The 26,198-nt window shown below is 39.1% G+C and overlaps 1 protein-coding gene across 4 annotated transcripts in view; it reads left to right on the top strand.

The window, feature by feature from the left end:
• The window catches only part of SLC4A4 (solute carrier family 4 member 4), a 387,105-nt gene that overhangs the window by 27,339 nt on the left and 333,568 nt on the right, over window positions 1-26,198 (top strand). For 2 of the 4 annotated variants that reach the window (XM_072624426.1, XM_072624424.1), the window contains exons 1-2: window positions 12,209-12,268; window positions 12,757-12,830. In XM_072624426.1, the coding sequence (XP_072480527.1) occupies window positions 12,758-12,830 (73 nt within the window). In that variant the 5' untranslated portion in view covers window positions 12,209-12,268; window position 12,757. Of the gene's footprint in view, window positions 1-12,208; window positions 12,269-12,756; window positions 12,831-26,198 lie in introns of those variants that run through there. The other 2 variants (XM_072624425.1, XM_072624427.1) reach the window with 1 other exon arrangement.

The raw sequence follows: 26,198 nt of genomic DNA, 5'->3' as shown, positions 1-26,198 counted from the left end.
ATATGTTAACTCGTTTCATCCTCACATCAACCCTGGGAGATAGGTCTTATTGTTATCCCCAGTTCAAAGATGTGGAAACAGACTAACCAAATGACAAATCTACAGATGTTCCACCTACCTCATTCTAGTCTATAGAGTAATGTCTCCCCATGAAAACCAAATAGAGGGATTTAATTTTTCTTTCCTCACTTGACTTGTTTGCGTTCCCGTGGAGTTGCCCTAATGAATATTGGAATGGACAAATGTAGGTACTAAGGATCAAGAATAAGCAGGAACTTGAGCTTGGATAATTTTTAAAAAAACTAATTAATGACACTTTGAGTAATTAGAGAACTCAAGAAAGTTTTAATCTGATAAAATGTGTTTAAGTTTGTTTATGTCCTGCATAAAACCTTTTCTGAGCTTATTAATTCTGAATAAAAATTTAAAAAATCACAAGAGTAGCTGATATTTCTGTTTGTTTTATGGTTATAAAGCTTTTTCTAGGATCATCCAACCCGCCAATCAGTCAGCAAGCATCAGGCACTTATTAGAGTCAAGCTCTATTCTTCCTCTAACACTGGGGATACAAAGACAGAAATGAAAAAATTCTTGTCTTCAGAGAGCTAACAGGCTGTCCGGGGAGATAACACATGAATTTGTAGATGTAGCAGGAGCTTAGAGTTGATACCTTCATGGGTAGTCTATGTAGACTAATCACTCATCTCTCCCCCTGCTACTGGTCCATTTTCCTTATTCATTTCATTCGTGGTTCTAAAGTAATCAAGGAGTCATGTTCCAATATTTCCATGTTAAATACTAAAATTACATCAGCTCTCATTAATTAATCAGTTTTCTCTGAGATGCCTCCCTTCTGTCTCTTTCTGTTTCTCTTCTCTGTCTCTCTTGCTCTCTGTCTTTTTCTGACTGTTTTTCTCTCACTAACTAATCTTCTAGGATTAAATAACCATCAAGATTACTAGCTGTGCAACAGAACAAAAACCTAATTTTGGACAGTGTATCAGCTATGAGAAAGATCACAAGCAAAGTCATCTTTAACAATCACTACAACTGCTGACTTCATTTCTGGAAATACAGTACTACCATTTTCTTCTCATAAGATACTAATTAGTGTCTTCTCAAGAATCTTTTATCATGTTTCTCCACAAGATAAGAGTTGAAACAGTTCTCATTGGAAAGAAGTTCTCTTTATCCTTTTTCTCTCTGTTCATGTGAGGAGCTTTGGAAAAGTTAAAATTCGATAGAAGAACTAATTCTTAGCATCATCATCATTTTAATTTTTCTTTAGGCATGACATAACAGGCTCTCTAGAAACACAGTGAAATTTACAGTTTCTCAAGATTCTATGGCCTCTTAAAGATTCAATTATACTACCTATAGGTTCTATGAGAGAGGCTGCTGAAGGTTCCAGAGGTTTATACAAAATGAATATATGACAATTTTTTTGTTAGAGACACAAGACAGATAAGAGGCCTTCTGTAGAATGTGACTCATGATCTGAGCCTAGGAGGCTCTAAGGGGACATGAAGATGAGCAGGACATCATAGGAATGGGATCAGACATTGTAAAGGCACAGGGATGGGTGAGTCATGTATGAGCGACAGTAAGAAGGTCAGTTTGGCAGGACCATAGAGTAATGTGTTATAATTTTGGGAAGGTGAGTTGAGGCTAGATTGTGAAGGGCTTTAAAATACAAGACAAAGGAGTGATCCTGAAGGTGAGAGGGAGCTACAGGAGATTATTGAGTAGGGGAAGGATGTGGTCAGATCTGTGCTTTCAGAAAATTACTTTGGCAGCTGGCAGCTGTGTAAAGGATGGATTGGCATTGGGAGAGAAGTGAGGTTGGCTGACCAATTAAGAGGCTGTCAGAATAGTCTGATAGGTGAGGAGGCCTTGAATTAGAGATCTGAATTCCAGAGCCAGTACTCTTTTTGCATTACCACACATAAGCACGTGCATTTGTAACAATATTGGTTGGATTTGTTTCATGATGAACTTAAAGTGGGTTAAGGTGTTTTGTGAATTTTATGAAGACCCTTATCACATTCTTTTGAAAAGTTAACTTTTTTTCAGTTAACAAGTATTTGTTTTCTCTTCCTCACCCGAAGAAAAATAAAAAAAGAAAAACAAAACTCTTGTAACAAATATGCATAATTAAGATAAATTCACAGATTATTTGTGTCCAAAAATATATGTCTTCATCTGTGTATTTAGTCCCTCAGCTCTCCAGAAGGTGGGCATCCTAGAGGCCCACCTAGAGGCATTAGAATGCTGAATGGTATCAAGTTGGAAGGGGCAGCTAAGGATAGACAGAGTGCCCAGCCTGGCATCAGGAAGACCTGAGTTCAAATCCAATACTTTGGATTCATTGTTTGTCATTGGGTTGATCAGAGTTCTTAAGTCGTTCAAAGTGAATGGATGTGAGAGATATAGAATTAAGCACGATAAGATTGGCAGCTTATTAAGCAGGAGGAGGGAATGAGTGTGGAGTTAAGAAGGACCTCGAGGGTTCAGATCCAAAGGATTGGAAAGATGATGGTGTTCCTAACATAAAAAGAGTTCAGAAGAGAGGAAAATTTGTTGAAAAAGATAATGATTTCTCTTTTGGATCTATTGAACTTGATATGCTTACAGGATATCCAGTTGGAAGTGTCCAATAGATACTTTGTGACTGGGGTTCAGGCGTATGACAAAGGTTGGGTCTGGGAGTCATCCGTATAAAGATGATAATTGAACTTGCAAGGTACTGCCACTTTTACATGTAAGCATGTTTGTTGTTGAAAGGACAGAAAAAGAACTTTTGTGTAGGAAAAATGATATGAAGAATTCTTTTTCTATCAAAATGTGAGATTGAGAAATCATTAGAAAGACTGGATAGAGTCTTGCCTTCTCTGATTGGAGGGTAGGAAAATGACCTGGACTGCAAGGCATTGTGGTTCTTCAACTGCATGTGACTTTTTTGTTTATTTTTTTAGTGGAGGGGTTAAAATAAAGTAGTAAATCAAATAACTGTTTGGAAGCTAAAGTAAGATTGAATAAAAACTGTTGATTTCATAAGTGACCAAAAAGTGGATTTCATGAATTTTACCTCATAAGAAAAAGATGGATGAGTCACTGACAACTGGGAGGCTCTGATTTGGGAAACCACAAGGATTAAGAAGCCAGCTAGAGAGGAGGTAAGAGAACAGCAAGAGCAGTTAAGAAATCACCCCAATCTTAGCATAAAAGCTCCAGTAAGAGAGTCAACTGACAGGAAAGCTGTGCTTGGAAATTGATGATTGGAAGAGAGCTGAACTTTGCTACAGTTTGTACTATTGCTTGGTTTTGCTTCCTTTGGTTTGAGAGGAGAAAAATACCAGGGGCAAGAGACATGCTTTACTTCTGTTTTTCTGTGAGAAGAAGCTTGTTTTGCTGAGAGGTCACTGGAAAGTGTTGAGGAAAGAGCTGATGGGGCTTGTCTGCAGTTCCCAGAGAGCCAGCCTGAGGTATTTTGCTGTAGATTCTGTTTTTCTATAAGAAGAAGCGTAAAAGTGATTGGATGAAGCAGAATCTTTTGAGTGAAAAGCTGGCTGGACTTCTCTTCCTCCGTCTTGCCTAGAGAGCATGAGGAACTTTGTAGTGCTATGGCTTTAAGGGACTTACTTGCTACAACAAAGTGCTTCCAATCTATTTTTAACATAACCTAGAGACAAAGCATGCCAGAGGCATTAGAATGCTGAATGGTATCAAGTTGGAAGGGGCAGTTAAGCATAGATAGAGTGCCCAGCCTGGCATCAGAAGGACCTGAGTTCAAATCCAACCTCCGGCACTTACTAGCTGTGTGACCCTGGGTAAGTCACTTAACTCTGTTTCTCTCAAGTTTCCTCATCTATAAAGTTGGTTGGAGAAGGAAATGGCAAACCATTTCAGTATCTTTGCCAAGAAAAAAACCCAAAATGGGGTCATAAAGGCATATGTAGCCAAAGATGACTGAATAGTAACAACCATAAATGCATTTTCCTGAAACACAGACTTGGCCTTATCACTCTTTTGCTCAAAAATCTCCGGGGGTTTCCTATTCCTTCTAGCTTTTCCATGTGACATTTAAAATACTCTACAGTCTGGTTCCCACCTACTTTTCCAGATGTATTTCACATCACTCTCCTTGTCATGTTCTTTATTCCAGCCAAAGCAACGAGTTTGCTGTTTCTGAGCCATAATATTGCATTTTCCACCTCCATGATTTTGCTCGGGTTGCATTCTATGCAAATCCATGAATTTGTAGAATCCCTAGCTTGCTTTGAAGTTCAGCTCAATCTTCTACATGAAGAATCTTCTCATCTCTCCATCTGCTATTGATCCTCCCTAGAAATTGCCTAGTTTTTACTTGGTATATACATTTAAAAAAACTTCTGTATGTACTTGTGGTTTTCTTCGATAGAATGTAAGCTCCTTGAGGACAGGGATGGTTTCATTTTATCTTTGTGTCTATAATGCCTAGTACAGTATCTGGCACATGGCAGGCACTCAACAAATGTTTATTGTCATTGCTCTCCTGCTCTTAAGGTTGGAGGGGAGCGAAGACTGCTTGATTCTCACTGCTTTGGGCTCGTCTTTGTTTTTCCAATTTGGTTCTTACCAGTAGGCTGGGAGGCCCATACAGGTGAAGAGATTGGGGATGTGAGGAAAAGAGATCTAAGCTTTCTTCCAAGACTTTTTTTTTGCAAAAGGTGATTTTCTTCTGGTATTTAAATGAAGAAACCGTGCCTTTTTAACTACTGGTTGGCCACAGTTCACAATGAAGCTAAGTCCCAAGTCTCTCGTTAGGGAATGTGAGATTTATGACATAAAACATGTCAAGGAATGAATATTTAGTTTTTCGTCGTAGGTGCCTGATGCTTACCCAAATAGGTATACGTTGTCTAAAGACGAACCAAATATGAGCAAAATACTTCCTGTAATGTCTTTAAAAATTCTTGGAGTTTGTTTATGCAATACCCTACTAATACAGAGAATATGTACACTTGATCTGCCTAGGAGATGACTGGATCTTTACTGGACTCATCCTCTGCTGTTTATTTTGATGATTTGTTTTAATTTCAACAATTTGCTTTGTAACCTTTCAACCTACAGGTTGCTTTCAACTCATGAAAGTATTCTGGATAAGTAAGTGAGTTGTTTGGGACTTGGAATGCTTTTTTGTACATTATGGTTATAACACCATATATTTATATAATTAAATTATATATATTATATAATTATATATAATTAATTATATTATATAATTAAAATAAAATATGCATACTGTGATAATGAATGCCAATAGTTTGGTTAATAGAAGAATTAAGTCATATAATAGGTTAAATAAATTTTTCTGAGTGGAATTGGTAACCTAAATGTCAATTAAAATAGAATTTTCTTCAATTTTTGGAGAAGGATTTATGGCAGCATTAGGAACTTCTCCCTGCTATTCCTACCACCTTACTACATATGCACTAATTGTGAGAAGAGAGCTTGGAAACAATTCTTGCTTTCTATGGAGTGGCATGGGGAGTTAGGGAGTGCTGGTGAGGAGGAGGTTCACAGAGCCCCAGAACTATGTGAGCAAGGCATTCATACACATGTGGGATATTCTGAAGATATTCTGTTTATAAGCTGGGAAGCAAGCACTTTTACTTAAGAGAGCGTCTAGCGTAATGGAAAAAATATAGCAAACTTAGAGTCAAAAGAGTTGGGTTCGAATTTTAGTTCTGATACCTCCTTCTTGACCCTGAACAAGTCTCTTAATCTCCCTCACATTATTAAAAATGAAGATAATAGTACCCTATTTCCCTTATGTGATTACTTACATGCAGGTGCTTGGAAAACCTTGAAACACAATAGAAATGTGAACTATAATAATAATATCACAGTTCTGTTAGGGAAGTCACAGTGTGATGTGTGATGGCTTTATCATTTCCTGTGAACTCAAGAATAACAGATTTTTCAGGGCTCTCCCCAGGTTTGTTTGGTCCAGTGTTCCATTTTTAAGTATGTGACCAAATTATCTCAGTTAGCTGGACACTTACTATTGGCTGAAAAACTCTAGTGAAGGCATTTCAATGATCTTTCTGGCAAATAAAAGGTGATTAGCTATGGACATTTTTGACTTTGATTAGGCTATCCCTAACCATCTCTTTCCATAAACATTTGAAGGCTAAGGAAGTTTCTAGGCTTTTTTGATTGACTTATTTTGATCTGATAAATTTCCATGGGACATCGTCCTAGTTAGAGGGCTATTAGTTCATCCATTTCTCATTTGTAAGTATTGACATCTTCTTTAAATTAGTCTCATTTTAATTTTTCTTCAAATTTACCAACTTTGTGTTAAATTTGGTTCTAAGCTAGTAGTCTGTGCATTGATAGGTAATTAGAAATAACTCTCAAAGTAGTGACCAATAATTTTTCTGTCAGGATTTTTTCAATTTTATATTTTGTGATGCTGTGGTCTTCAATATATCTAGTGACTCAACCTGTTTTTTAAAGAAATTACTCATGGTATCTAGGTAGGAAACTTCAGTGTAGTGTACATGTCTTTGGCACCTTTTTTTAAGATATGTTATCTTCTTAAAATTATTACTTGCCTTCAGCCTTATTTCTTTTTGGTTTAGCACAGTGCTAGGCACATAGTGGGTGCTTAATCAATGCTTCTTGGTTGACTGATTGGCTTGCCTTATGGCTTTTCTGCTCTGAATTTATGCCAATATATAGGTTTCTTAAGTGAGTTTCTGAACTTGAAGGAGATATGCTGTGGTTCGTTTATCCATTGTGACTTCTGACACTGTGATCTTCTTCACCCTTAGAGATTCTTCACTTCTTTCCCCAGTTGGGAGCATAATCTTTTCTTTCCAGAAGCAACATGTGTCAAATTTTAGGTGTCTTTGTCACTGAGCCGTTATATGTCATGTGTATGGAGCTGACTCCTCAGAGGAACTACTCTCCCATCCAATCCCCTAAGCACACACAACACAACACAACTCACACACATACAGAAATGAAGCCCTTTGGATTTTAGATTATTGACTCATTTTCATTGGTTGCCTATGATGACAACATACCACCAAAAGGTGGCAGCAAACTTAAGCCCTGATAAGTTTCCCTAACTTCAGGTTAAGAATTAAAACTGTTCTTGTGAGCTGATTCTTTTAAAAGTGAAATAAACTAAAAATAGCTTATTTCAAAGAAAAGTCTTCATAAAGTTTTTTTTTTTAGTTTAAAAGGCACCATGATACTTGTGTGCTTATTCTAATAATATAAGTGATCCTCCAAGCTTCGAGAAATGATTAGAAGTAACAGAGAAGGAGGAACTTTGGGAAAGGGTAGGTGTGTTTGTGTGCTCAATTTTAGATGCCAGAGCTGATTTCTGGGTGTTGGTGACCTTGCTATTATAGACTATTGCAGCTGGTGATTTTTTTTTCTCCTGAGAAGTCTCTAGGCAAATCAGCAGAGGCAGTTTGGATCTGAGTTTTGAGAGAGATTGGTACCACTTCTGTAAAATAAAGCTCTCATGTGCACAATGCATGGCCCATTGGGAAAAGGGTTAGCTTTGGAGTTAGGAGGCACATTCTCTCACTTACTATGGGCTCTCTGCTCTTTAAACCCTTCCCTCCCCCTGAGTCTTTCTTTTCACTCAGTGTGAAAAGGCACGTGTAGCAAGATCAGTTTAAACATTTGCTCTGCCTGGGATGGCAGTTGTAAAATGAGAGATTATGAGGCTCCATGAAGCTTGTAAAGAGACTGAATGGTTCTGCTAAAACAAGTGGAGTTTAAAGAAATTGTTAACTAATAAACTTTATGCCATAAAAGTGACTTAGAAAATCATCAGTGTTGTCAACTGTGGATTCAATGTGTTGAAAAGAGAAAGTCATTCTGTACCCAGCACACCATAACCTTGGTGATTTTTTTGGGGGGAGGGAGAGGAATTAGTAAATCCTATTATTAACTTGATTCTTATGTAACTTCCAACTTAACCTGGAGGAGGAGGGGATGGTAAGCCAGGGTAAGGGAGTAAGTGGGATGGTCATGTGGGAGTAGTTGTTGGTGGAAAGGGGGGAGTAAATCCTCTCCACAGAAGAACACAGGGTCATGACCTGGAGTAGGTGTATTTTGATAACTGTATTTCAATACTGTCCTAGAAATTTTAAATTTAATTAATGCCTTTAATTAAAATGATTATATCACTTTAATTTTATGAAAAGAAATTATTGTTAATTTTGTTTTATTTTAAGACACTTTGAAAAAGGGTTCATTGGCTTCAGGAAAAAGAGTTAGACACATCCAAAAGGTTAAGACCCTCTGCCCTAGGTTATAAAGGTACATTTTTTTCCTCTTCTGAAGCTGCCGCTGAGTACCTCAAGTTCCATACCTCTCTCCAGTGAGCTAAAGGCAGTGAGGTTCAGATTTAGACAGGGGACCACGATGGGTGGAAGCTCCATTTTCCTAGTTCACCCCCTTCTTAAATGCCTGGGCAAGGAAGGAAAGATTGGCTGCATAACATTATAACCAAGTACTACTACAATAAAGGTAGACCAAATGCTCAAAATGGGCTACAGGAAGGGAGGGGTGAATGGAGAGGGTAACTGAGGAGAGTCTAAAGGCTAGTGAGCCCAAAGACCTTCAACCTTTAACAGTAATGTGCTGGGGCAGGCTTACGTTCTGAAACCTGGGTGTTGGCAGCCTGCCACGTGCTGACTGGCTGACTGGCAGTTGCTTGCTCTGGGTGGACCAGCTGGGGAGCATGCTGGCAGTCAGCAAGGACGTTTAGGGGCAGGCTTTCTTGGGAGGACAGAACACAGCAGGGGTCCTGTGGTCTATGGCTCATGCTTTCCTTAAGTTGTTCTTGTGATGGGCTTGAGTGCCCCTGATGATCCTGTTCTGTGTTAAGTTGGTCCCAGCAAAGAGATGATAGGTTTGGCAGGCGATTTAGATATGCACTGCACTCCAATGGGTTTTCTCTCCCGGAATAACAGAGAATAAGAAAAATTCCATTTTGGGTGTGGATTTATATAGCAGGGCTATAACTTTTGCTGTCACAGTCCAAGCTGCAAAAAACCGATATTGGCTCAGTGTAAATTTTATAAGATAGACTAACATGACCCTTATCCCCGTGATGCCAAGTGAGAAGCTTCCAAATCTATTCTGAACTCCCTCTTGCTTGTGATATGAATCCTCTTCAGTGAGAGAGTTCTCCCTCCCGTTCTCTTTTTTAGCAAAATGCACAAGCAATTTGAAAGTCATGTTTCAGAAGTGTTTGTGGGACTGTCTGGGTAAAGTTACACAAGACATCGTGTTAGGTTAGAAAATATGTGTCATCTAAAGAGATGTTTCCAGATGTTCTAATAACAACATCCAAGAGAACCAAAATGGGGAAAAACCCTTTGGATCCAAACAGTTGACAGTCATGGCACATTGGTGAAGGAAGTCAAGGATTCCATCTATTCTCTTGGTATAGGAGACTGTGTGGACTTGTCTAAAATGAATGGTAGAGTGGACTGAGAGCGTGCATGTTAGTGTGTGCCCAGGTTTTGTATTTTTAGTTTGTAATACTCATGCTTGCAGAATGTGGCAACTTATCTCTTCTTGCAGAGAAGGGGCAGCTCTCAGAATATGATGCGGGGTCCACGTCTGCAACAGTCACAAGGAATTGATTTTCCCAGAGTGGATCTCTGACTCCTTGTTACCTATCGTCTTGCAGGAAATCGAAATCATTTGTCAAATAGCCAAAGAATGCTCTAGGAATTATTGTCAGTTGATAGTTCAGAAGGAACCCAGACACGATGGTTTCTCCACATTGGATCGCAGTCTCAATGTGTGAATTAACCCTTGTCTTAACCCTACCTGTAACACATCTTTTCTCTACCTTCCTTCTGTTGCATGGAAGATTGGAGAAAGCTCAGACACAGCAAATTAACCTTTGTTTTAGGGAATTATAGACTCAAGATCTAACAAACTTAGATCTTCTTGTGGAGGAAATTTGTAGAGGCCCTGGGAGCGTTCCAAGATGGAATGTTAGTTTTGTTGGTTAATGTTGAAACAAGAAGAGCTAATATATAGATGGTTCAGTAGACAGAACCCTGGACTTGGAAAAAAGGAAGATCTGAGTTCAAGTCTGGGCTGAGAAACTTAGTAACTGTGTGACCCTAGGCAAGGTACTTAACTTCTGTTTGCTTCAGTTTCCTCCCTATAAAATGGGATTTTAATAGCACTTAACTCTTAGGGCTGACATGAAAATCAAATGAGATAATATTAGTAAAGCATTGAGCGCAGTATCTGGCACATAGTAGATTCCTGATAAATGCTTGTTAAATTTTAATCTAAAGAAGGTGGATTCAATTGCTTTGCTATCCATTAAGAAGAACATTGGAAGTAGCTTGCCGGGAATGATTGACAGGTCCAGGGATATTCTGCTATGGACATCCGTGAAGATGATTTCATTGTTGAGTTGTCCTCCTTACTTGGGTCTACAAACAATGTCATATCAGTGAATTGTGAGTCTTGGGCCAGGGGAGATCCTTGGTAAGGCAGGATCACACTGTATAGTGACTGACCTGGAGTCTTCTCCTTTTCTATGTTGATTCCACAAGTGTTTCCCTCCTGTGCCTTCTATGTGTGAGACACTGTTCTAGGCAGTGGACATTGAATGATAACAAATGAAGCCCTGATTCTCCAGGGGCCTATCTTCATTTTGCTGGAAGAATATGATATGTGCATACGTAAATATTATACAAGGCATTATGCTTGGTGATGTGGCCAGAGGAGACATCCAGTCCAAATATTTTAGGAATATTTGACAGAATTTGAAAGAAAGCTTTCATTGTGGGAGATCAGGGAAGGTACGGAGGAGATTATCATGTAAGCTGGCCCTTCTGTGAAGATCAGAATTTTGAAAGATGGACGTGAGGAGGCAGGTATTGCAGTCCAAACAGGGAGATGACTTGCCCTGTTACACAGAGGCTGATGATGGCATGTCAGGTTGGGCAAATAGAGTCAAAGAGCTAGAAGGGACCTCAGAGGCCAACTCATTGAGGGAACTGAGGGCCAGGGTGTTAAGGTTAAGTGTCAGAGATGGGATCTGAACCCAGAACCTCTGGTTCCAGTTTCACAGGAGTGTAGTTTTGGACCTTCTAAGTCATCTAGCCCAACTCTTTCCTTTCACAGTTGAGGAAACTGAGTCTCACAGAGGTGAAATGATTTACTCATGGCAGACAGTGGTGAAGGCGGAATTCAAACCCAGATCCTCTGACTTAAGAGTCAATACTCTTTTGTTGTTCAAGGCTGCTAGCTAGCAGTCCAGTTTGGGTTTGCTGTTTGTATAGAGTAGAAGGCATAAGAATGGCCCAGGTTGAGGATTTGGATGCTGGTCCTGTGACTTCAGGGGAGGGATTTTCCATGTTTCCAGGTGATTGATGACAAGCCACTTAGGGAGGATGGGATGGATGTATTCATGTAATAGAATATAGGGAAATATTCCCATGCTGTACATCCACATATATTATCTTGCATATCTCTATCAGTTTTCTTGTGTTTTTTTCCTTTAGTGTGTAAACTCCTTTAGGGCAGGGAGTAGAATGATTTGACCTATCATTTAGCAGAGGATTAATAATTGCTTGTTGTTGGATTGATTATGACAAATTTCTGAATGACAGCAGCCATTTTTTAAAAGCTACAATAGTGAGCAGTGCATTGGATTTGATGAGTAGACTATAAAATGCTCCTTTGGCCCCTGAGGAGCTCAGGAGTGACTTTCTCCTAGCTTCACTATAAATGGAGTTCATGGAATTCTCCTTACTAAAGTTTATACAATTAAAGAAAGGAGGCTCCGAGTATGAAAATAACCCTTAATTCGTACTGTAAACTTAGAAATGTGCTTGGCAACGGTTGGCCCGAAAATGCTGTCAAGACTTGGAAGGCTCGTGAGGTCTTATTTAGCATGTGAAAATGCAGAGTAGATCCTATTATGTAACATGACAGGAGAGCTGCAGAATATGGCTCTAAAATAAAGAATCCCTTAGCCGGTGGAAGACAGTTAAAGGGCTGGCCGGCAAGGGGAAATCCAAAGTGAGAAGAGTCATGAATGAGTGACATGTCTGAGTGACCGCTAGGATGGCTTGACTATTGTTAGAGCTGGCTCTCAGATTAATCCTCAGATGTCAGAACTCTGGAAGGCCAACATGTGACTCAGAGTTTGCCACTTGACAGAAGCGTATGTTTTGCTGGTATTAAGAGGCTGGCTGAAGGCTAGGCTCCCACTGTGCGTTAGACGGTCTTTCTTTCTCTCTGTCTCTCTCTCTGTGCATGTGGGTGGGTGCGCTTAGGGGGGCGTGTGAGTGTATACATTTTCTGCAGCAGGTATCATCAGAGCTGTTCGCTGATGCTGGATTTCCACAAACGCTCAGCACTCGGTTCTGCAGACACACCAAACTTCCTCTCCTCTCTGGTTTCTTGTCTGCTTTCTGCAAACACACCAGAGTGCTTGGGGGTGGGGAGGGGGAAACCCTCTGCTGGTCTGTGATTACCCTTCCTCCACTTGCTAATTCTAGAATTTGAGCTATGTGGGGCCGGTGTAATCCTAAACACCCCTCCAAAGAAGCCATAACAGAGTTGTAGAAGAGAGAAGTGGCCTGCTGCTGATATGAACGGCAGCGCGCAGCAGATTAACCTGCCCAGAAGCTGGGCTGCTTCAACTGGAACTCTCCAGGAGAAATCTGAGCACTCGTTTTTTCTTTTTTATTACTATAGGATGGAGGATGAAGCCGTCCTGGACAGAGGGGCTTCCTTCCTGAAACATGTGTGTGATGAAGAGGAAGTAGAAGGTGAGTGCTGCTGGTGGGGGCTTGGCCATCTCTATGTACGTTTGTTTATGTCTGGACATTCACACGCTAATTCAGCTGATATCTTTGAAGTTAGAAACCAAAGCTTTTTTTTTGAGAGTTGTGTGTGTGTGTGTGTGTATGCGTATATGTGTGTGTGTATGCATATATGTGTGTGCGCACACGTGTGAGAAACAGACACAGAGAGACAGAGATAGAGGCAGAGACACAGAGAGATAGAGAGACAGAGAGAGAGATTAGTTTTAGAACTTCATTCTGAGGTCAGAACCTAGATCAATTTGATGTTACCTTTTCCTAGGTGATCTCTGAAGTCCTTTCTAATGCTAAATGGAGGACCTTTGGAATCTGATTTTGAAGCAGGTGCCAGTGTTAGCTATGATCCTTTAAAAAAAAATTAGTTGGTGTGATAATATTAACCAGCCACCAGTAAGTGACTAATTCAAAGAAGCTGCTAGCTTTATATAAATGTACTTGGCAATGCTTGCTAATAAATATTCTCTCGTGTGTTACAGTGTAGACAAACAGATGTTACAAAAGGATACTGACACTAGAGTGATGTCAACATTGTTGGCAAAATGGATCTCTGACGAGGGGATTAAGAATGGGAATTGGGGCTGGCCCATAGTTGAAAAAAAAGATGGACTTGTATCTCTCAGTGAAAAGGAAAGACGTTTTGCTGACACTCTGGGAGCCCTTGTTACTAATATTGGTCTTTATGGACCAAATAAAATTTCTGCTTTAACTTAGGAGTTCTTTTTTACACTTTTTTTTGTCTGTATGATTTAGTCTGCCTATGTCTGTCTGCTCATTTACAAGATGAGCAGATTCCTATTTACTTGACAGGGGTGCTGCAAAACTTAATTAGTGTTTAATAAAGTAACTGTTCAAAGAGCAAATAGGATGCTATTAAAATGATAGAATCATTAAATGACGAGAGGCCACATGCAGTTGGAGAGAAAGAGCTGGTCTGGAGTCAAAAGACCTGGGTTCAAATCTATCTCCTGTCATTATTTACTAGATGATACCAGGCAAATTATTTAACCTCTCAGTGTCCCAGGCATCTCTTCTTTCTAAATTGTAGTGAAGGTGAGAACCTGTATCAGAAAGGAGAATTTCCTCTTCGGGAACTCCTATGACAATGAAATCTCAGGTTGTGTCCAACAAACCAAAACTGAGCACACAGCGCAAATGACAAAATCTTACATGGAAATTAACCATATGTAATTGGAATCCCCCTAACAGGCTATTTGTTTATGCCTTGATTACTGCCATCCTGGGGTTGGTTAATGCCCACAGCAGCCTGAATATGGAAGGTTGGGGTGCCTAAGAAGAGGGGGTCGTGGGTTAGCATGGTCTGGAACAATGTTTTATTCTAGATCATGGATTCTTAACCTCTTGTGTGTCATGGGCCCTTTGGGTAATCTGGTGAAACCTATAGACTCCTTGTCAGAAGAATGTTTTGAAACTTGTAAAACAAAAATCCAGAGAATTGCAAAGAAAATCAATTCTAAGAAAATACAGTTATCAAAAGTATCTTAAAAACAATTAATGGACCCTAGGTTAAGAAGCCCTGCTGTAGTCCAAATGATTGGTCCTAGGAAAGAGAGGCCCTCATAGATGTTCAGGACTGCCTCGAAGCATGTCATTTCTCATGGCTCCCTGGAAAGTTCCATTTGGAAATATAGCTGTCCTTTGAGATATCTAAGGGTAAGGGAGAACTTCACCCTGCCCTGGACTCCTTCCCTCTTTACATCTCTCCATTCCTTCCCTTCTGTGTTTCTGAGTCTGATTTATGAACATTTGCCTGGCATGCTGCTTAGGAAAAAAGGAATTCCTATATGTTCTTTTTGCTTTGATAGTGTTTCCCAAGTTCCTCATCCTTTAACTCCATGGTTGTGGGAACATTTTAAAGTGGTAAAAGCAAAATCCTTAGACTTTTGTAGCAGGTAACATTAAACCTCTGTTGCAGTGATTGTATTGCTGTCCAAATGTCAAAGGGAACAAAGATATTAACAGGTAGAAGACATAGATATAAGAAATCTACCAGGGTTCTCTAAGCATCTTGCTTTTTCTTTAGGTCAGTAAAGGCAGGTCTTGATCGGAATGAGCTGGGAAACTTCAGAGAATAGGCTATAATGGGCTTTTTTTCCTTTTTTTTCCTTTTTCCTTGAGAAGGCTGTTTTGGCTCAGTTCACAGGAGATGCAAATCATATGCTTGGTTTTGTAAGGTCTGCAGGGGTTGATAGTACCTTGTAATAGGATGTTGGACGTGGCATTTCTTTGGGCTTTGACTGAGAAATGAATTTCCTGAAGTATTTCCCTTGATTTTCAGGGGAATTTCCCCTGAAATTAAGATAACTACATAAATAAAAGGAACATAAACATTTACTTAGGCTTTTAAAGTATGAAATAAGGCAGTTAATGAAGTTAGTTATGAGTATGTTTGTAAACTCAAAAGGTTTGACCATTAGTATTAAGATTAAGACAGCAGCTTCAGATATAGCAGTGGACAGGGCACTGGATAGTCACATACTTCCCAGCTGTTTAACTCTAAGTCACTTGGCCTTGGTCTGCCTCAGTTTCCTCATCTACAAACAGAGAATAATAATATCACCTACCTCAGGGTTGTTTTGAGGATCAAATGAGATAATATTTATAACCCATTGCCTAGCACATAGTAGGTGCTCAACAAATGTTTTGTTCCTTCACGTTATTTTATAGTATGCTATTTTATATTATTATATCATCCTATTTTATACTGTATCATATGGCATCATGTTATGCCATGTCATGTTATATCATACCACATCTACCTCTCAGGATGGTTGTGAAGATAAAATGAGTTATTTGTAAGGCACTTTATAAACCCTAAAGTTCTAGATAAATGCCGACTCTGATGACGATGATGATTTGCTGGTGGAGTAGTTGGAGAAATAGCTTTGGAGGCAAGAAGACATGGGTTTAAGTTTCATCTCTGGCACATAATGCCATCTTGGCTCTGTGACCATGGGCAAATTATTGAATCTCTCTCAGTGCCCCAGGCGGTCTGGGAAAACTCTAAGTTACAGATGAGTTTCCTATCTGAAGAGGGAATTTATACACCTAGAGTTCCCTACACTGATGAAATCAAGTCTAATGAAATGTGTCTGTCCCAGTCTCTCTACCTCCTCCAATATCTATAAAGTATGCCATTTTTTCCATGTAAGCAAATGATTTAAATTTTTTATAATTAGCATTCATAATTGGCTAATGTTGTTTTAGGGTTATTATGTGAGCTGTGGGATTGGACAGTTTGGGCGAATTGATGGCAGGGCCTCTGGGATATGACTGGTTTCCTGACATGTCCTCATGGCAGGAGTCCTTCGATATCACTGACCATGATTCATCCAGTCTATGGAACCCTCCCAATTGTTGAGGTGCCATGAGAACTTCTGGGACTCAGGGTGACATCACGCTTGGCCTGAACTGGTTCTGGAGGGAGAGGCACTCAGCTGGTACAAAGTAGCTCAGGAAGTGAGCATGAAGGAATTGAGAATAATAACTTCTTACATTTTTCATCATAATTGGGCACGCTCTAAAGGTACTGTCTGCCATTTTTTTCTCATCAAGTGAGGAAATGGGGTCAGAGAAATAAAATGACTTGCTTCTGGTCACACAAGTAGTAAGTGCCAGAATAAGGATTTGAATTCAGGTCTCTCCTGAATCTCAAGTTCAGTACTCTTGCCAGTACTCCACACTTGGTGGAAAGGACATTTTATCTGTGTTCTCCATCCTTGTGGATGAGGAACTAAAAACTTGATTGTTGAACTAGCTCTCTTGATAAAGGACCATAATTTCATTTGTTAGATACCTTGTAATTCATTTGTTTCTGTTTTCCCGTTACAGCCTTTTCTTGATTACTCCCTGACTGTACTGATGAACTCTCTCATAATGAATCAAAATGGTTAGGCAAAGATGACTGAAAAAGCAACCATATCGAAGATCTCATTTAAGAAGTCATTTGGCTTTTTACTGTGGTGGTTTAAAAAATATTCTTAATTATGTCTTTTGACTTTTTATCACCTACACTTCCCAATAAATCCTTTCCTGCCTTTTTTCCAGAGAGCCATTCCTTAAAATAAAGAATTTTTTAAGTAGAAGGAAAAAAATTCAGCACAAAAAATAATTTATAAAAAAGTCCAACTTTGTGTGCAGTATTTGGCACCCACGGACCCTCACCTCTGCAAAGAAATGTGAGGAGATATCTTTTACTATGTCTTCTTCTAGGCCAAAGTTGGTTATTGTAATTTCACAGTGTTCAATTTCATTTCTTTTATTGTTATTCTTTATACAGTTGTAGGACTTCTATATGTTGTTTTTCTGTTTCTGGTTATTTTAACTGGTTTTCCTATCTGTTTGACCACTTATTATCCATTGCTTTGCCTGATTTATCGTTCATATCCTATCCCAGAACTATGGGTGCTCCTCAGTGTTCTCTCCTGGGCTTCCTCTTCTTTCTCTAAACTCTTTCTCTTGATGCTGTTAGTTTTTTATACAGAGGTTTCAAATATCTAAAAATTCATCCCGGGTTTTTCCTCAGAGCTTCAGTCCTGCACCACCAGTCACCTATTGGACATTTCAGACTAGATACCCCTAATACATCGTAAACTTCTTAAACTGAACTCTCTAACTTTTCTCCCTCAAGCATACATCTCTACCAAATGTCCCTCTTCTGTCAAAGAGACAAACATTCTTCCAGGTTCTTGGGTATATAATCTTTGGTTATGAATCAGTGGATGATTGATTGCATTATTTATTAGAGATTTTTAGGGATGGAAGAAACATGAACAATTTTGTAGGCAATAGGGAAGGGAGTAGTAGATAGAAACTTCTGCATTGCATTAAACTGGTTGGGAGTTATCAAAGCCATTGTATCTGTAAGCTCTCTTGAAGACCCTTTGCTCTTTCTGTGTTCCGTGGCCACAACATGGCGGGTGGACTTGATGGTCTAGTTCAAAGTTTCCCAACCATTTTCAGTCTCTTTTCATTAAACTTTTCAGTGAACTTTCCCATACTCCCCTTTTCTATGAAAAGAAATACTTTCTAGAGCTCACCATGCTTAGACACAAGAGAAACAAAACAAATTAGTTTTTATTCTCCAAGGATACGCCAAAAATTTTGTAACTTCATTGGTTGGAAATCCTCTTAGAGTTTCTGGAACATTTTATTAGGATAACATAGCTACTTGAGATATTCCCTGAATTCCCCTGACAAGCTTCTTGTAATATCTTGGGGGTATATGTACCAGAGAGGCTGGGTCCTCATTTCTTCTAACTCTGCATCTGTAACTGAGAGGAATGGAGACTTGAGGTCACGTCCTCAGTTCACTTTCTTCAAATCTCCTCATGGTGGGTGGCATGACACTTTATCCGTGAGACTGAAAAACCCAAGCGAGGGATTTTGACGATGAGGTTCACTAAGTAGAATGACTCAGAAGTGGAGTCATCCCCTGCTTCAATAATGTATTTAACTATTGTGGTTTCCTTAAGACCTTGGGTATTGGTTTAAGGGAATTCCTTTACAAAGGAATCAGATGGGAAACTTTCTTCTGAGTGATTTTTCTAATTGCAGTCTCTAAATCGAATGGCAGGTCTGTCTTTGTACTGTGGAGAGCTTCGTGATAATGATGCGACGTTTCATCATGAATAGTTAGCTTTTATTTGGCATTTTAAGAGGTGCAAATACCATTTATTAAGCCCTATGCCAGGCAATGTGTTAAGTGCTTTACAAATATCATCTCATTTAATCATCTCAACAACCCTGGGAAGTGAGTGCTATATATTATCCTATTGTTACATTTGGGGAAACTGAGGCAAACAGAGGTTAGATGACTTGCCCAGGGTTAGATAGTTATTAGGTGTCTGAGGCACGATTTGAAGTTAAGTCTTCCTGACTCCAAGTCCAAAGCAATATATATTTCACCATCTAGCTGCTTCTGGTGCAGTCTGTGTAGCTAAATGTTTTGCATGGAGATGTTATGATCATTATCTTAATCTCTCATCCGTCTTTTTCATTCCATTGGGACTTAAGTGCTAGGTGCATCCTATATACTACCACTGAATTGGCTTGGGAGTGTCAGATTGGTGTTTTTCAGATTGACCTGGAAATGGGGCATAGCAGAACAATACCTCAGTTGAATTTTCAGCATATACAGAAGCAGAGGGGGGTTCCGCTAAACTGTGCTGAGTGAAATTGGCCTTGAAGTGGAGAGAACCAATCCCAGCGGTCCTCTCCCCAAAAGAAGAAAGCCCTCATGATTTTTAAATTTCATTTTCAAAACTGTCACTCAGCCAGGATTTGAGGTGTATGTGCTAGAAAAGTGTTACTTAATATGCTCATATTTTGCATCAAGGAAAAACAGTTACTCCACCTCATCCTCTGAGATAAGGGGTTGGCTTGGCAGGCTTAGGTGACTCCCCTTCAGATGTTGGCCACTCTCACTAAAAGGGGAGGGAACTGCAAGGACTCAGGAAACAGAAAACACAATTGGAAAATGTTGTCCAGTGGGTATCCCTGTCATTGGGAGAGTCTCGTTTGAGTGACATTGCACATTGGATATTTTAAAAGTGTTTTTTATTTTAACCCCTTTGCAAATTAGACAATGAGCACCCTCTCAGGAAGAAGTCCATGAATTTTAAGAGAGAGCAACATGGCAAAATTCTCACTTTCACTGAGAGGAACCGTATATTGCTGAAAATGTTTCAAAACTCAAGAAAAAATAACATAAAAGGCCTAACAACCCTAACCAAACAAAACTCAATCATTTTCTTTGAACACTTTCAAAGTTCTAGTTGCACAGAATTATTGTGTAGTATGACTAACAAGTGGGACGATGTTACAGAATCAGAATCGTCCAATTTGAGGGTTGAAACGGACTCCGATGGGCACTGAGTCCTATCTTTTTTTTCTGTCTTTAAAATTCTAGTATGAATTTCAATGGGACTTTGCCAAGCAGAAATTCTAGTAGCAGAGAGATAGGTCATAAGACTAAAAACTAACCTAGATATTAATTTAAAAAATAAGCAAGTAGATCCTAAATGCCTCCCTTGAGTTTTCTATCTTTTTTTCTCTCCCTCTAGGGCAGATAGCAACTTGTTGAACTGTTAAAGGATCTCAGTATTTTATAGACATGAAGTCATAATGACTTCAACCGTTCTTCGATTCACTTGCCCATCATGGCATCACCTCCCTGATGTCATGGTCCTCTTCTAGAGCAAAGGACAAATAACAACAACAGCCAAAGCAACTGCTGCTAATCCCTGAAAGGTTGAATAGAGGGTATGGAAGGGTTTTGGAGAAGTCTTGTAATCCTGAGTTTAGCACAATGACTGGCACCATCAGTCAGTCAGTCAACAAGCATTTATGAAGCTCAGTGTTTTTTGTATAGAGTCCTACAGCTTTGGAGAAAGTGGATAATAGTGCCAAGAGCTCCTACCCCAGCATTTTTCAAAATTAGTTTATCCTTGGTTTAAATACAGTTTACCTGGACGTAAGTATGTCTTCCAGTACTGTGATACTACATTATTTTTGGCTTGCAGGTGTATGTATGAATGCATAATTACTAAAATAATTAAACAACTATGGCCTGGAAATAGCAAGGCAGTGTTTTGTAAGGCCAACATGATTTGTAGCATGTTTTCTTGGCACAAGAATTCACAGGTTTTATAGAAGGCTCTAGCTAGTCATGGTGGTGAGATACCCTGTTGGACAGGTATTTTTATAAGTCTCTTTTTCTTGTATTATATTCATGTGTCATTAAGGAGGAGTGGCTGTATAGCCACTTGAGTCACTGGGCACATTCAAGGAAGTAATTTATCTTCTAGATTCCTCAGCTTTCCCTGTGGAACCAACCAAGGCAAGTCTAATTTCTCCCCCACGTACTAGCCCTCCAAATACTTGAAGACAGTTGTAAAGAACTCTGGTTCTTCTATTCTCCAGACAAAACATCCCCAGGTCTTTCAGTAGTCTTCATGAGTCACGAACTTGAGAACTTTTACTATTTTGGTTGCTCACTTCTGGACATTCTCCATTTGATCGAATGTGCTTTTAAAATTGTGACCTCCAGAACTAGACACAATATTTCAGATGAGATCTGACAAACTCAGAGTACTCTGGAACTGTGAGATGGATAGGTTTTTTTTAAAACCCTTACCATGTTTCAGTTATTATACTAATCACTGGAGATACAAATGCATACCAGTAAAATAGTCTCTGTTCTACTAGGGAAAGACAAGAAATAAATAGAGGGGGAGGAGATAGCATGGTTGGGAATCTCTGGGAGTGTCATGGAAGCCTGCTTCTGGATAAGGAAAGGTAAAATGTCACCTTTCCAAGCCTGGCCTCCCCAAGGGCTAAGTCTTAAGTTTTTAATGGGGCAGAGGGTGATGGAGATGGGTATGATGACCAGGATTCAGGCAGCATGGGTTTTGTAATAACTGGGAAATGGTTGGGAGGCCAAGTTTTAAGTAAAATAAGCAAAAGTATACCTACCAAGACTTGGACTATTCTTGGAAGCTAATATCCATTAATGTCACCCAACACATTAACTTTTTTGGCTAATATATCACATTACTGATTCATAATAAGCTTGTAGTCCACAAAATCCCTAAATATTTTTCAGAAAAAAGTTGTTATTTAGACATGTCTCTTCTGTCTTATACTTACGAAGTTGATTTTTGTGCTCAACTGGATGATTTTCCATTTATCGTTATCAAATTTCATTTTATTTGATTCAGCCCATGGCCTTTTTGAATGCTGACTCCACTGTCCGGTATATTAACTCTGCCTCCCATCTTTGTGTAATCTGTGATTTATTGAGCATGTGATCTCTACCTTTACCCAAGTCGCTGATGAAAATAGTGGAGAGCATAGGGCCAGAGCCATCCACAGACCCCTGGGCTTCCCTACTAGAGATTGCCTGCTTCGTTGATGCTGAACCCTTAGCAACAATCCTTCAAGACATCTAACCAATTTTGGTTATGTCTAAGAGTATTGTTTTCTAGTTTATATATCTCTATTTTCTCCACAGGGATAGGATCTGGTGGTGGAAATGGTTCTTTCAAAGATTCCTCAACTTCTCCCAATCTTTGCCAAATTACTTTCCCTGAAATTAGTGTATTTGTTTAAACCCTTCCAAGTCTCCTACATGATTTCTTTCTTCTCCTACTCCCTTCTCCTACCAAAGCCAGCAGTAGAATCACTCTATCCCATTCCCTTTTGATGGGGAAAGCCTTTACCCTTCTTTTTCCTGTGGTTCCTCTCCCATTTTCCATAATTTTTCAGATATTGTTAACAATGGCTCAGCATTCCCATCTCTCAGCTCTTTCAGCACCCAAGGGTGTAGTTCATCTGGGACTGGAGACTTGAATTCATCAAAGGCATTTAGGAATTCCTTAAATACCACCATTCTGACTGATTTTTTTGACCCTTACAGGGACTTTCCAAATCATACTAGGCTGCAAAAATGTTATTTGGTCTCAATTCTATTTACTTCATTTATAGCTACTCCTTGATTCTACTTGTTCCTTCCTCTACTTTCTAGTATATTTACTGAGCATAACTATCTCCAGTAGGAAATTTACTTGCTATCCCTTGTGAACACAGTTACCCATGAAAACCAGAAGGAAAATTGGAAGAAAGAATGATGGTTTCCACTCGGGCAGTACTTTGAACCTTTCAAAATGCTTTCATACCCCTTTTCTCATTTGATCTCCACAACACAAAAGATTGCAACTCAGATGATGAGAGAACTAGAGACGATATTATCTAAGGAAATCAGGATGCTGAGAGTAGAGAAGCAGAGTCTCGGGAGGGGAGATGATAACCCTATTCAAGTATTTGGAGGCTGTCATGGAAGATTAGAGTTGTTCTGTTTTGTTGAAAGTAAGCACAATGAGAAGCAGTGGGTGGAAACTGCAGAGGCAGATTTTAGCTTGATGAAGGGAAAATCTTCCTAATAATCCAAGCTGTTCTAAAATATAATGGACTTCCTCAGGAGGCAGTGAGTTCCTTTTTCCTTGGAGGTCTTCACGTTAAGGCAGGATGACTTCTTGTCAGTATTACAGATGGAATTCCTGTTGGGGTCTATGTTGAATAAGATGAGGTCTTCTCAGATCTTTTGCCAGTTCTAAGAGTCTGTGAATCCTGTGAGGTAGATTGGAGAAGGTATATTGTAATTCCCATTTTACTGCTGAGGAAATTGAAACTTAGATTCAATGACTTTTACAAATTCTGGTGGATTTGAGACCAGAATTCAACTTCATGCTCTTTTGGATATATTAAATTTCTTATAAGACCTGTGATTGGATTTTCTTTTGGCCCAATTTAGTTTCTTTTAGGATAGATTATTTTAGTCCTTATATAGTCATTCATATGTGGTTCCTAAATGGAAAAATTGTCCTGCAGGAGACATTATCAGCTATAGTTGCAAAAAGTGTAACATAGAGAATTTCTACACATTGCATAAAATAACTCATGAGATGTGTTTTCCTATAAAAATACTCTTGATTTGCTATTATTTCTTTCTCTTCTCCATTCCAAGTAAAAAAGGGACCTGCTACAAGGCAGGCAATTTGATTCTTCTGACTTAGAATTAACTGCTGTTTGCACTTAGGTATTATAGGTATCAATTAAGTGAGATAGGAGCATGGAATCATAGATCTAGTGCTGGCAGGGACTCCAGAATTTGTCTATTTCTCCTTCATTTTACAAATGAGGAAACTGAGTCCCCAAAAAGTTTAAATTATTTACCCAAGATTACACAGGTAGTACATAGGAGAAGTAGGCATTTACACCAGGTCCTTCGACTTTAGGGGCAGTGCTTTTTCTGTTATCCTGTGTCTCTTTACTCTTAACACAAGTTCCCAGGGTCATAAGATGACATTGAGGATTGGGGTTGGTGTGGGAGTAGAGAATCTGAATGTGTAAAAGATCAGCTACATTACTGTACTCATGTCTTTGCCATCATGGGGGTGTTAGAGAGCTGACTGAATTCAAGGAATCAGGGTTGGGAAGTGAGAGGCAGCATGAGGGAGTGATCATAAAAGGTCCTACCCATTGTCCCAATGAATCTCTTGGTGGCAGGTAGGATAAAAGAGTTTGGAAACCTGTGAGTGACATTACCTAAATAAGTAACAGGAGTGACTCAGTTCTTTTTATGGGAAATTAAAAATGTTTTTTAAGATCTAGTTAATCCTCACCATTTCCCTATAGCAGAGTGGGAACTGGAAATAAACTGTTCCAAGTGTGAGGTTAAAGTACTCACCTTTAATTAACCATGATGCTTGTAAAACAGAACAGGCCTTATATAGGGCTTTGGGGGAAATTATATTTCCAAGTATTTTTGCTTTTCCTTCTTTAATTTAAAAAATATGTCTACTTTTTACAGCACATTCATTATTAAGCACATCTCTTAGCTCTACACTTCTTTCCATTGTAAGAAAGATTAAAAGACAAAGAGAAAAAATCATTTTAGCAACTCTAATGAATAAATCTGATGGGGTATAGAATATTCCATTATCTGTAGTCCTCTTTCTCTGTAAGAGGGAAGTGCATCTTATCTACTCTTTTCAGGGTTTAAAATCAGCTACAATTACACAGCATTGCTGTTGAGTCATGTTTTCAGTCGTATCTGAGTCTTCATTGCCCCATTTGGGGTTTTCTTGGCAAAGATACAGGAGTGGCTGGCCATTTCCTTCTCCAGCTCATTTTATAGATGAGGAAACAGACAAACAGGGTTAAGTGATTTGCTCAGGGTTACACAGCTAGTAAATGTCTGAAGCATTATCTACACTCAGGGAGATGAGTGAGTCTTCCTGCTTTCAAGCCCAGTCAGTGCTCTATCCGCTGTGATGCCACCTAGCCGTCCCAACAGCGTTAAGTTTTCTTTTACTCTTTTTTCAGGTTGTAGTCATTGTGCACATTGTTTTTTTGGTCCTACTTACATCATTCTGCATCAGTACATATAAGTTTTCTCATGATTCTGATTCCTTTATATTTGTCATTTCTCTTGGCATAGTGATATATTCCTTTACACTAATGTATCTCAGTTATTTAGTCTTTTTTCCAATCAATGGCCACCTATTTTGTTTTCAATACTTTGCTGCATAAAAGGTGTCACTATGAATATTTTGGTATTCATGGTATATTTTTCTGTCTTTGACTTCTTTGTGGTACGTGGGATCTTTCATTAAATGGAATTAACATTTTAGTCACTTAAAAAAGCCTTATTCTAAATTACTTTCTGGAATTCTTCCCCCCACACTCCCAAATATATCTCTCCATTGATAGCATATTTGGAATTTTGTCTTTCCAAAGCACCTTCAACCTTGACTGTCTCCATCTTTTGTCTTCTTTGACAATGTGTGAAGTGAAATGAGAATTGTTTTGATTTGTATTCCTGCAGTTATTAGTAACGTGGATCAATCTTCCTTATACTCGTAAATAATTTATTATTTTGGGGGACAGAGGATGTTCGTTCATTTCCTTTGATCCATTGGGCAAAGACTATGACAAACATAAACATAAATGTTCATGCCAATTGCCTGTATATCTTGTATGCCAGGCCCTTAGCAGAGATATTTACTGGAATTTGTTTTATCCACGATTGCTACTTCCTTTCTTGTCTTATCTGCTTTGATTTTGTGAAGCTTTTCAACTTCATGTGATTTAAATGATCTTGTTTTTGGCTCTACTTTATTCCTTGTTTAGTGAAGAATTCTTTCTCTAGCAATAGTAGTTGTGAAAGATACTTCCCATCTTCCTCCAATTTTTCAAACTGATGTGATCTTTTACACTTAAAATAAGTTTATACTTGGAACTTATGGTGGGATGTTATATAAGATTTTGGTCTAAATCTTGTTTTCTTTTCTGTCTTTTTCTTCCTTCCTTCCTTCCTTCCTTCCTTCCTTCCTTCCTTCCTTCCTTCCTTCCTTCCTTCCTCCCTCCCTCCCTCCCTCCCTCCCTCCCTCCCTTCCTTCCTTCCTTCCTTCCTTCCTTCCTTCCTTCCTTCCTTCCTTCCTTCCTTCCTTCCTTCCTTCCCTTCCTTTCTTTCTTTCATTTCCAGTCTCTCCCTTTTCTAATCCATCCTTCACATATACAACTGATGTTCTTAAAACACAACCTGACTGTGCCACTCTAATCACAGTAAGATCCAAGAGCTTCCCCATTGCCTCTAGGATCAAGAAAACTCCTCTGATGGTCCTTCACAATCTGACTATAACCTAACCTTCCAGGTTTATTTAACATTATTCCTTTTCTCGTACTCTACTATTTAATTATACTCAAGAGTATGCTGGTAAATGTTTAGCAACT

Source organism: Notamacropus eugenii, chromosome 7 (assembly GCF_028372415.1).
Source record: "Notamacropus eugenii isolate mMacEug1 chromosome 7, mMacEug1.pri_v2, whole genome shotgun sequence".
Lineage (NCBI taxonomy): Eukaryota > Metazoa > Chordata > Mammalia > Diprotodontia > Macropodidae > Notamacropus > Notamacropus eugenii.
Note: the sequence above shows the minus strand (reverse complement) of the source record. Positions and strands in the feature narration are given on the sequence as shown.